The following is a 13,284-nucleotide window of genomic DNA, read 5'->3' on the forward strand; positions in this document are numbered from 1 at the left end:
ATGCTTTATCTCTTAAACTTAGTAATGAATTTTATCATTGGGACTACTGATAAATAATTCTATTTTTCAGAACTCCTGCCTAGCATTCTAACAGACTCTTAATAAATACCAGTATCGGGAAATCAATACTAAATGGACCATAGATGTCTGTTGGGATTAAATCTAGAACTAGTCAAAATATTTCCTTTGAGGCATCTTACATTTAATCATGATTAGTAAACTATGCATTCTTCCAGTCTCCTTCCCCACTTTCTTCCCATTCTCGGGGACCTGGCCTCACATACGCTAGGGGAAAACATTGACAGAATTCTTCCTATTCTAAAAAAAATAAACAAGAAAGAAAGAGAGAAAGAAGAAAAGAAAGAAAGAGCGAGCCCTGAATTGAGCCCAAATTGAAAGTGCTCCAAGCTTCTAGGGAAAAGTTAATTTTAGTCTCTACAAAGCTTTTCAATTCTATTACAGATAATCTTATACTCTACTAGAATTGAAAACAAACAGCTAGTTTAAAGCTTTCATCCCACTGGGAATGACAGAGACTGAGAAAATAAATGGTCTGACCAAAATCACACAGACAATGACAAACACAAAGATGGAACTTGTGTTCTCTAACAAACATCTGAGGTACGAAAGTGAAAGCTTACCAAGTCTTGCTAAGTAGGTAGAAGCCAACAGACATTTTCCTAATGATTCTTCCCGCTTGTATGGGATAGACCAATGGTCAGTCAAAACACGGCTTTCCAATTCATACAAATTGGTTGTAGGGAATTCAATTCCTTCCCCTGAGCAATTTCCATTTTCATCATTCTTCTGAGAAAAAAGGGACAAGTATAAAAAGCAAACACTCCAATTAGTGACCCCTCCAAATATTCATAACACAGAACAGATACTTAATGGTAATTACCTATACAAATAGTGTGAGTTTATCTTTTTCAAAACTACAACTTCACCCAACAGCAGAAATTCTCAACTTATCATTCCGATATCTCTACTCCCTCTCAAAGGTTATCAATCTCTTCAAAAATGAATTCTCATTTTCTCATTATAAAATAATAAAACGACCATCATCATCAGCTACACTGCTCTAACTTCTCTTTCTAACTTTGAGGATAAGCTTGAAGGAGGCATCAATCTATTTTAATCTCCTTGCCTGACAAAAATTACTAATACTAGCACAATCAGGATCCCAGAGTCTTTACTCCCCACAATGACTGCTATTATGGTCATGACTGAACTTTACATTTACACACCTTTAAACCAATGACCATGTTTCAATCTTTTCCCAATACTTAGCAGGTTGATCTTCTGCCTAACCCTCCTCTTAAAACACTAGATTTTCTTCCCTTACCCATGCCTACCCATGGGTCTGGTTCCTCCTATTGGGCCTCTCCTTCTGTACAAACTCCCCTTCTTTGCTGTGCTCTGTTTTCTGTCCCAGGTAATCTCGGTGATTTTTCTGCTCTCCGCATCTCAATTATGGTCTGCAGACAATTCATAAACTTCTTTCGGTTTATAAAGTTTTAAACGTGTGTGTGTGTGTGTGTTGATTATCTGCATGTCTATGTGGGTGCCCATGGAGGACAGAAGAGGACACTGAATTCCCCTAAAGACAGGTTGTCATGGTACTCCCACTGTGGGTGGTAGTCTCAGCTATTTCCTGCAGAACCAATGTGCACAATGCTGTTTTATGCTGCTACTCCTAATTCCTCTTTGTCCCCCTAAACCCACTTGGCTCCTATTCACACTTAATTCTTTCAGAGAAGGCTCTCAAAGTTCTAAATTCCACCCCAAAATTTACTCTTCCCTCATAGCACTACTCACAATGTAATTTGATATTTTATTTATGGTTTTTTGTTTGATTTTTTGAGACAGAGTCTCACTAGGCAGCTCTGGCTGTCCTTAAACTCAAAGACATCCATCCATCTGCCTCTGTCTCCCAAGTGCTGGAACTAAAGGTGTGCACCACCACTGCCAGGCTGATTAATGATTTAAGTTTGCCTCCCACAAGACCAAGTTCCACGATGACACAGTCCTTACTTTTGATCACCTTTTATCTCTAGAGACTAGTGCCTAAGTCAAACCGGTCCACAATAAATGCTGCCAAATGGAATTAGCTCATGCAAACAAAGATGCAACAGGCTGAGGGATAGTTTCCACCACGCTAACCTTAAGAAAACAATCAGGCTGGGCAGTGGTGGTGGCGCACGCCTTTAATCCCAGCACTAGGGAGGCAGAGGCAGGCGGATCTCTGTGAGTTCGAGGACGGGCTGGACCGACAGCCTCCAAAACAATACAGAGAAACCCTGTCTCGTAAAACCAAAAAAAAAACCAAAAAACAAAAAACAAAAAACAATCAGAACCCCAGCTGTCTAAAACACGCTGAGTTTTTTTTTAAACCAGTTTCAATCACTCCATAGTTCACCCATGACAAAATAATGAAACCAGTAACACTATAACTTCAAAAGGAAAAGATAAGAATTATTAATTAAAAAAAAAAAGTTGGGCATGATGGTGCACACTTGTAATCCCAACACTTGGAGAGAGGGTCATGGATCTCTGTCAGTTCAGTTATCCTGATCTACACAGGGAGCTCCAGTATAGCCAGGGAGACAAAGAGAGACTCTGTCTTAGAGAGAGCCAGAGACAGAAGACAGAACTGGAGATGAGGAGAGGAAGGGGGGAGAGAGAGCAGATAGGGAAAATGCTATTCATGTTGTATAACACCTCAGAAATACACAATTCATAAGTACTGTAAAGAAATAAGTTTTTTTCTTAAAGGAACCATAGGTAATAAATATATCAAATCATAGGTGAAATCACATAATGGGGGAAATTTTTTTTTTAAATCCTCAATCTTTAATGTCTTCAGTATTGCAGGATGAATGGTATTCCCCTGCAAGTGCATGTTCAAGTCCTCACTCAAATGGGAATACACAGCTGTCCCTCAGTATCACCAGGAATCAACACCAAGAAACCCCACTCTCATGGATGCTCAAGACTGTTACAGAAAATGATGTTCTACTTGTATAATATAATCTATCTATACATATCTTCCCATAAGCCTGAAATCATCTCCAGATTATTATAATACCTTATACAATGCTCATGCTATATAAACAGTTGCTGTTTTGTATGGTTTAGAGACGAGTGACCAGAAAATAAACCTGTACATGTTCCGTACAAACAAATTCTTTTTCAAGAATTTTTGGTTAACTCCATGGATAAGGCCACTGCTATGAAAGTGAAAAGAAAGCCCTACATGGTGGTACATGCCTTTAATCCAGAGACAGGTGGACTCGGAGCTCAAGGCCAGACCAGTCTACATGAGGGAGTTCTAGGGCAGCTCAGGCTACAGAGAAACCCTGTTAGCAGGGGTAATAAAAAGAAAATCCACAGAATGGGAGAAGTATTTGAAAATATGAAAAGGTACCTAATTCTGTAATACAAAAGAATTTACAACTCATTACTCAATTAAAAAAAAAAAAGGCAAAGGATTAAGTGGCTGTTTCTCCAAAGAGTATCAATGAAAATACACAAAAAGATATTCACCACTGTTAGTCATTACAAAAACACAAATCAAACCCACAAAATATTACTGTACCACATGACTTAGGTTAGGACAGCCAAAAATAGGTAGTAATCAGTATTGGTGAGGAAGTAGAAAACTGGAACCATCATATGTTGCTGGTGATATTATAAAATGGTAGAGTCACTTTTGCAAGATAATCTGGAAATATCTCAAAGAGCAATTGTTATTACCAAAAGACATAATAACTCCTCCCCTTGTTATGTATCTAAGGGAAATGGAAACATACTCATATAAAAACAACACAAATGTTCACAGGAGTGTTATTAAAAGGTGGGAACTTTTCAAGTGTGCATCAAAACTCATAATTTAATATAACATCACAAAGTTATAACCATCAGAGGAATATTCCCCCTATGCTAAATCAAAGATGTCTGAGATGTATGTCCGTATATTGTAAAACTCTGCTTCTATGAAATGTCTACAAGAGGCAAATCCATTGCCATACACAACAGGTTAGTGGCTGGAGAGGAAGTAGGGTGAGTAACTGATAGTGGGTACTACAGATGTGATGTTTCTCTTTTAGGTGATGACAATACTCTGAAGTGGTTGTGATGGTATACACAGCTCTGTGCACAGATACTTTAAGAGGAAAACTTTATGGCATATGAATTGTATGTCAATAAAATCATTATGACAGCAACAAATTAAGAGTAGTCCCTCAACGAAGAAGAATTTCAAAAAGAGTTGAACTTTCTGACCTGTAATAAAATATAATACCTATGAACAGTAAGACAGTTTTAAAACAGCATTTCAAAAACAGTAATTAGGGGTCTGACTGGTGAAAACAGCATGTAACCTGTAAAGCAGTTAACATTTTTAGTTTTAAAAAGAGGGGAATAAGGCGAGTTAGGGTGCATACATATGATCAATATACACTAAATATGTATGAAACTGTCAAAGAATAAAAGATACAATTTCTTTCAAGGAGAGAAAAGCTATGTAAAGCACAAGCACAGCACTGTGCCTTGAGGAGGCTGCCAACATGGAGTCACGGGCTTCCAAGGGCAGGGAAAAGTGGCATGAACCCCTATCTAGATTGGTTTAGTCATCATTTTGAGCTGAGTCTGTTCTTGGCAAAAACTACATACTGGGCAAAAGAAAACACAAAAAGGAACTTAGATTGTCCTACTGTAACATAGTTCCCAAAGGACATAACATATGGGAAGCATTTAAGAAAAACTCAGGAATGTAATACACTATTTTCTTATTAGATATCAACTCTAAATGATAAAAGTAACAATTAATGACCACTCACTCTAAGTTGATTAGAAATAGTTTACTGAAAGTTCGTTATATTTCAGACAGGATGCTTAATCCTAGGGAACAGACGCCGAGGCAAGCCCTGTCTTTACTGAGTAAGGGACATACAAGTTGAGGGAAGAGATAGAGGGCAGAGGTCATCAAGCATACAAAACGCAGGGTCTCCCCAGACAGAAGGCACAGAGCACATTTCAAACCAGGAATACTTTCTTTTTCAGAAGTAGCAACCTCAGTGATTTTAGCTTTTAATTTTTTTATATAACATGAAGGGATATTTCATTTTAAAATATATTTCCTTAATTTCACTTAAAACTGAAAGTCACTTATTTTTAAAAGTATATTTTTCAGTGCTTAATAAATCCAGAATTTATTTGAGATGCACAGTTCTGATACTAAGGCAAAAGGAAATGAGCCTCCCAACAACTGAATGACTCCCTTTAACTGAAAAAAATCACTAATGATATGAAATCTGTGTTCAGTTATCTAGAACAAAATGCAGATGAGCTCATATATACATTTATAAATGTGCTTCTTCTAAATTGGTCAGTTTGAAATTAAAATCAAAGCAATTAACATTATTGTATATACATACATCTTAAACTGTTTCCTAAACACTAAGGCAATTTAAAAAGTTGTGATTGTAACTTCATCTGTTTGCAAACTGTCTAGACCACGGTACATTATTTTCTTATGTTGCCACCGTGTATTATGACTCTCCTACCCCTGGGTCAGCAAAGACATTCATATTTAGCATATGAATTCTGAAAGAAATCTGTCTGCCTAACTTCTGTATTATAAATTGCAATTAGTAATGGCCATATGACTTACAACTCATTATCTACAAACTTGCCTGTTTGAAAAAGGCAAATGAACCAAGCTAAATTGAGGCAACATTTTAACTAGGGGATGAGTTAAAAAAAAAAAAAACTTACTTGACATATATAAATAAGCTTTGAAATTAATAACAAACCTTTAGTATTTATTTAGGAAGCCATCTTTGTGGAGTTAAAAAAGACAGACGGCTCCAGAACTTGCCAAGTGTTATTAGAAGTCAGCAGCCCTTTGTTGAAGAGGAGAGCGAAATCTCTGAGGAGTTCCTAGTGCCTGCTAGTAAAGAGACAAGCTTCCATCTGCCCTTTTACTGAACAAATACGCATAAAGATTATTTGAATTTTTGAAGAAAAGACTGTCAATGTTGCTCAACGTTTATTTTAATATTAAATTCATTTGTTAAACTATCCGACTAGCAAACAATGTAGTCAAAAGAACTTCTAAATTTCTGACCATGTACAGAAAGATGAAGAAGGTAAAATTTCTCCATGATGACTTTAACCAATTTGCTCATAACTTAAAGACCACTGCATGCCACTGGCTTAAAGCATGAATACAACCTTTGATTCCAAGTCACTGATTTACAGAAACTTCCACAAAATCTTCAGATTGCCCACTTTATTTATACAATATTTTCCAAAGCAACTCAATCACATACAAATCTAGTATTTGTTATTTCTGGCTACAGAAATAATTCCTGAACTACCGCTTCCTGGAAAAATGAAAAGTTGGTAGACAAGTAAGGGTAGACAGTTCCCACGTTAGCACACTGTCTCAGGTCGGAATGCAAACCAAAATGCCTTTTCACTGGGTGTTATATTCAGTAAGTTTCCTACAAATACTGACATGCTTTCTGGGCCCTGCAGTAACCCTTGATGGGTAGCCATGTACTTAGAGTTATCTATTTCAAAGGCACATATATAATTTAAACTTTCACTTTAAAAGCTCAGGAATAAAGCAGCTAACAGTAGTTACAGCTATTGACTGGAAGGGATGGGCCTTCAGTTTTAAGTTGGCGGGGAGGAGGAATGATATGACAAAGGAGATTGAGGCCAGTTGAGATGAGAGCGAAATGAGTGAGCAGCACAGGAAAAGTAGCATATCCAGGGAGCACTGAGCTACGTACACACACTAATTCAGAGCAAACAAACTGGGCTCAAATAAGACAAGTTACTCACCCAGAGCCTCACTTCTTACAGTTCCTTGCTTAATAATAACAGCCATTCATGTGTTTAGAGTAGACAAAAACTTAAGTTATGGCTGGGAAAAGTGATGCAAATCTTTAATCCTAGCACTTGGGAAGCTGAACAGTCAGATCTGAGTTCAAGGCCAGCCTGGTCTACAAAAAAAAAGAAAGAAAGAAAGAAAGAAACACATAATGATAATAAAAATAGTAAGTTTATGACCAGTGAAATGGCTCAGTGGGTGAAGGTGCTCCCAAGCCTGACAATCTGAGGTTGATTCCCAAGTCCCACACAGGAGAGAACTCACTCTCCCAAGCTGTCCTCTGTCCTCCACATATTGTAGCATGTGTGCACTTGTGCATGCATGCACACACACACAGTAAATAAATATAATAAAGGAAATTTTAATTAAAAACAAAAAGCTTAGGTTCTTGTCCCCTCAAACCTAAGGCATACATAACAAATTTCCCAGTTCTTCCCTGGACAGGTGGAAAGTCAAGGTTTCCAAAGTACTATTCCAGCACCCAGGTAAACGGTTTTTTACAAGGAGCAAACAAGGTGCTGGAGAGATGGCTTAGTCATTAAGAACACTGGCTTCTCTTTGAAAGGATTCGATTCCCAGCAACCACACAGCAGACCAGAGATCTGAAGCCCTCTCCTGACCTCCACAGGCACCAAACATGCATGTAGTGCACAGACATAAATGCAGTCAAAAACTCATACGTGTAAAATAAAATACTTTTAAAAAATCAGTGCAAATATGATGAACATAGTGGCTCATACCTGCAGTGCCAGCTATGAATGAGTTTCAGGCTAGCCTGGTTACAGAGTGAGACCTTGTCTCCAAACCAAACCAAACCAAACAAAAAAACACAAGCAAACAAGCAAACTAGAATTTATAAAATGTCCCCACAACCAAGATCTGGGCACAAGAGGATTACCAATTAAAGTCTCTTTTCTTCCAAAGCACTAATGTTTTGTTTGAACTAAAACTTAACGTTCTGAACAAGAAGTTATCTAGCATAGGCAACTGGCATTTGTTCTTACTTTTGGTGTAATTTCATTTTCTAGGTGTTCCTAGATGTGGATTCTGTCCCCACCACTTGCTAACTTTGTGGCCTTAAATAAAGTCCTGAACCTTGCCTGTGTGCCTTAGCTTTCCTCAATGAGAAACTGGGACTAGGATTAATACACAGACTTCAGATAGCAAGCTGAGCCAACAGGAGCACAACACGCAGAAGCCCAGCCTTTCCTCAGGCTGCTGTTAAGTGCTTCTCTCTCAGCTCAATTGACTATCCCTGGTTTCCTAAAGCCACTTCAAATGTCCCATATCCTACAAGCACTAATAGTTCTGCCTGGAGTATGTTTCCTTCCTCCCTTCTTCCCTCCTATGGCGGTTTGAATGAGAATGGCCCCACAGGCTCATATATTTGAATGTTTGATTCCCAGTTAGTAGACTATTTAGGAAGGATTAGGAGGTGTGTCCTTGATGGAGGAGGTGTGTCACTCACTGGAGGGGAGGGAGGACTTTGAGGTTTCAAAGATTGATGCCAGGTCCAGTATTGCTGTCTCTGCCTCCATTTTGCAGATCAAATGTAACTATGGCTTCAATGTCAAGCTTGCCTGCCTGCCTGCCACCACGCATCATACCATGATGATCATGGACTAACCTTCTAAAGCAGTAAGCAAGCCCCCAATTAAATGCTTCCTTTTATATGATGCCTTGATCATGGTGTCTCTTCACAGCAGGACAGAGACTAAAACACTTCCTAGTCACTAATTGTGAAAATGTCCCAACCAACTGGTCACCTCACCATCTCAGAAGTCTCAACAGTCCTTTAATGCTGCTTTAGTTGAAGACCTTGACAAGCTGCTTGGATTGATACAACACTCATGTAACTGCCACCCCCTTGAACCTGTGCCTCTCTCCCTACACAAAACACTACCCGTCTTAGGGTTTCTAGAGCTGTGATTAAATCCATGACCAAAAGCAACTGGAGGAGAAAAGGGTTTATTTATTTGGCTTATATATCCCATGTCCATAGTTCCCTTAGGAAAGCTAAGGCAGGACCCTGGAGGCAAAAGCTGAAGCAGAGGCCATAAAGGAGTGCTGCTTACTGGCTTGTTTATACAACCCAGGACCACCTGTCCAGGGCGGTACCTCCCACAGCAGATGAGCTGCCCGACATCAATCATTGATCAAGAAAGTGCCCCCACAGACTTGCCTACAGACCAGTCTGATGGATGTAATTCCTCAATTTGAGATCCTCTTCCCAGATACGTCACAGTTTGTGACAAGCTGACAAAATACACCCAAAAAAGAAGTTGAGCCTAACATTCTCTATTTCCTCCCCTGTTGTCAACAGGTGCCTAAGAAGGAGAGCTTCTTTGTTGCCCTGGGTGTATGCCCTTACACACACACACACACACACACACACACACATACACACACACACACACCCCTCTCCAAATGCTCCTGCAGCACAAGGTCCTGTCATGAAAACAAGCACAGTGGGGATCTACCCAGAATGCCACACTCAATTCGAATGCCCTTTCTCAGCCTAAGAAATCTCTACTTCCACAAAGCCACTTCAGGTATTACCTCTTCATAATTTTCAATATTCCTCCAAGCAAGGGAATAACCTATGTCTTCTATTTTAATACAGAATTAGCATTCTGCTTTTTCTGGAAGCTGTGAATAACACAAGACATGCTCTGACTTTGAAGCCTGGAGAAAACAATTAGATAAATTCTAATTTCTTGGAAGGAACATGTTACTCTAGAGTGCTATGAAAAAACATGAAGCAACCAATTATTCAGCTTTTTTTGTTTGTTTTTTTGAGACAGGGTTTCATTGTGTATCCCTGGCTGTCCTGGCACTCTGGAGACCAGGCTAGCCTTGAACTCACAGAAATCCACCTGCTGCTGCCTCCCAAGTGCTGGGACTAAAAGAGTATGCCACCACCACCTGGCTCCATTCAGTTTTTAAAAAAGGAAAATTTTAAAAAGAAAGCACACCATTACATGAACCTTGGGGCTAAATGAAATAAGCCAGTCACAAAAGACTAGTCCTATATGATTCTACATATAGTAGAACACTATAGTATATACTAGTTTTATATGATATACTATATTATACACTAGTACTATACTACATACTAGTACTGTATGATTCTACATATAGTATCTAAAATAATCACATTGAAATAAAGCAGAATGGCATTTGTCAGGGGCTAGTGAGCAGCAAGTTTTAAAAAACAGATATTGAGCTTAAGATGTTTGTAATATTAAAAAAGTTCTAGAGATTCACAACCATGTGAACATACTTAATACTGCTACAATGTACACTTTAAAAAAAGAATTCCCTGTACTCACAGTTGGAGTCAACTTACTACGTGAGATCATATGTAAGCCAAATCCCAAAAGACAACTACTTCACCAAAGTTGTATAGTATTCCTGTGGTTAGTTACTAGTCCTTATCGGGCCTGACCCACCAGCAACTAACTCTGCTGCTCCCTGGCTTCTCCTTGAAAGCCCTTCATCACTGGGTTCTACAGAGCCCCTTACCTGTCTCCTTGCCTGTGTGTTCCTCATCTCCCAGTGTCTAGACAGGAGCACCTTAGAATCCAGTCTTCAGACCTCTTCCCTATCCATCAATCCTTACCACCCATGAGTGGAGTCAATCTAATGCAGTTTTCCCACCTTGTTTGCATCATTATCTCTCTAAAACACACGCCTTTTTAGAAGTTGAATTACCCCACTCCCCAGGAAACTCAACACCAAGGAATAAGACTGCCAGGTAGCACTGAGCTTTGGAATAACTCACTGAGAAATCTCAGTGGTTTATTTTTGTTTTTGTTGTTTATACTCTCCCTCAAAAGCCTTTTTTTCCCCCCTCTGGAGTATGTCCCAGGGGTTCTAAATACTACTTCTGGGCTGAAAGCTTCCATTTTGTCTACAGTTAGACTTCTTCTCTGAACTCCAATTATATCACAAACACCCTTTTTGACAATTTCACTTGAATATCCAACAGGTATTTTAATATGCCCTCCCCCATCTCAAAACTACCCATCCTCCCCACCAACTCATGTTATCTCCTTGTCTGAAACCTTCAACCCCTTCCTTATTCTTCCCAAAGTTGAAGAGCTGACCTCCTCTCCACCCCCAAATTAAACTCCAACAATATTTGCTTCCTTGATGTGCCTCAAACACAGCAGTCTTGTTCTTACTTGGAGTCTTTACATTACTTGTTCCTTCCACTGAAAGAAGTTCAGATGGTATGGCCCCATTGCTTTTTAAAGTTTTTTTCTTTAATATTTTTTTTTAATTTAGGTTAGAAACAATCTTGTTTCACATATCAATCCCAATTCCTTCTCCCTCCCCTCCTTCCCCTCCCTCCCCACCAGGTTCCCCAGTCCTCCACCCAATCTCCACTCTGATCCCCAGGGAAGGTGAGGCCCTCCAAGGTGGATCTCCAGTTAACTGTCATTTCATCCAGGGCAGGGCCTAGGCCCAACCCCAAGAGTCCCAGCTGAGAGAGCCTCCCATATTGTGGCATGGGCACTCAAAGTCTATTGGTACGCCAGGGATAAATATTACCCAAGGCCCCAGAGATTACCTAGGCCTCCTCACTGACACCCACATTCAGGGGGTCTAGGTCAGTCCCAGGCTTTCCACACAGCCATCAATCTGGAGTCCAAGAGCTCCCCCTTGTTCAGGTCAACTGTTTCTGTGGGTTAAACCAGCCCAGTCTTAATTCCTTTGCCCATCAGAACCCGAGGATGGGGAGGACAGCTGTAAAAGGCTGTCTTCTGGACATAGCATAGGTGCTGTGTTACCATTCACAATACACACAAGATGGGCACCATCACCATTCCTGGACAGATGGGGGGAAGGGGCTCATGAGGACTGCTTCTCCTTGAGCAGCTGCTGACAGTGGTGGCTGCTAGGGGAGAGGGAGTCATTCTTTTCACTAGTGGTATAGCTACTGTTAATATGGCCTTGCTCCAATAAATGTGTACTAATGCTGCATGTAACCCTAATTTAACAATGGGTCACAAAAAACAAGCAACAACAAAAACCAGTCAAACAAAGACATGAAAACAAGAAGGGAACTCATTAGGAAGGGGGGATTCAGGAATAAGACAGGAATTAAAAAAAAAAGTGATGGGTGCATCTGTGTGAAAAAGATCCAAACACATGATATACATGTATAAAATTTTTAAAAATTTTAAAACACAAACAAACATGGGGTGAGGTCTCTGCATTAGCTGTATGATTTTTGACAGAGATTTCTTAACCCTGGCTCAAATGGTATCTTAAGCTGGGTATTTATTTGTTGGAAAAACCATCCTGAACACTGAAGTATGGTTAACACTTCGATACCAAAAATATCACTTGAGTTGTGATAGTTGAGGAGACTCTAGACATTGCCAAAAACAATAGTGGCATGCACCATTATGCCTAGCTTATGTGATACCGGGGGCGAACCCAGAGCTAATTCACACTAGGCAAGCACTACCAACTGAATCACATCATCAGCCCTCCTAGTCTAACTGCATGGTGGAATGTTTTCTCTTTCTCTCTAGAAACGATAATCTCTGCAAATAATCTCTTTACTCAAGTCTCAACTAAGCCATGCAATACAGAAACACTGGTGAGTACTCCTTCAAAAGTGAAGAATGTTTTTAAAGCATCTATTGTGCTCTCTTTCCCATGTGCAATGATGTTCTATGAACTAAAGAAGAATATAAAGCAAAGGAAATGTTACAGAATACCCAAGATCAAATTTAATGTGTTAAGTCCAAAACTGGTTCATTATAAAAACACTGGCAAGAGTTCAGAAAGTCCATTCCCACAAACTGAAATGGAAAGTAAACACCCTGACAGGAATCTGCTCAAAGGCTCTAAAATTTCAATGGCCCTCAAGCTACTGTTTACAGTCTCAGGCAACCAGCCTGAACTACACACTGAGTTCCAGGACAGTTAGAGCTACAGTGAGACCCTGTCTCAAAAAATAAAAGGAAAGTTTAAAGCAACATAACTTTAGGTGAGTTTGTGATATACATGAATGGAACAAATATTTCAAAATGGTGATGGCAACAAGTATTTTCCAGAGCAGAGTCTTTCGTTTAGCTTTGTACCTCCAATATGAAATGCTACTTAGACTCTATGAGAAATACAAAAGACCAACCCAGCCTTCAAAGCACTCATAATTCAGTATCAGTGAAAAGTCATAGTATCAATATAACGGGTAAATGCCACAACATGGGTTAGTCCACTTTGTAGAAAAGGATAAGTACAGGATCAAAGCGACAAGATAAGCAGTTCTATGGATTAATTCTTCCAGCAGGAGTAGGAGAAAGAAGGGGACAGAGACAAGGAGTCATAATGCCATGTCATATTTTAAAGCTGACTTTCTA

General features: G+C 39.5%; 1 protein-coding gene across 5 annotated transcripts in view; it reads right to left on the minus strand.

Annotated features, from left to right (window-relative positions):
• Usp24 (ubiquitin specific peptidase 24) overlaps positions 1-13,284 on the minus strand; it is a 125,450-nt gene that overhangs the window by 97,527 nt on the left and 14,639 nt on the right. For 4 of the 5 annotated variants that reach the window (XM_040757043.1, XM_040757042.1, XM_040757041.1 and 1 more), the window contains exon 2: positions 642-807. In XM_040757043.1, coding sequence (XP_040612977.1) covers positions 642-807 — 166 coding nt within the window. The remainder of the gene's footprint in view (positions 1-641; positions 808-13,284) is intronic. The other variant, XM_040757040.1, reaches the window with a different exon arrangement.

This window comes from Mesocricetus auratus, unplaced genomic scaffold (assembly GCF_017639785.1).
Source record: "Mesocricetus auratus isolate SY011 unplaced genomic scaffold, BCM_Maur_2.0 Super-Scaffold_100014, whole genome shotgun sequence".
NCBI lineage: Eukaryota > Metazoa > Chordata > Mammalia > Rodentia > Cricetidae > Mesocricetus > Mesocricetus auratus.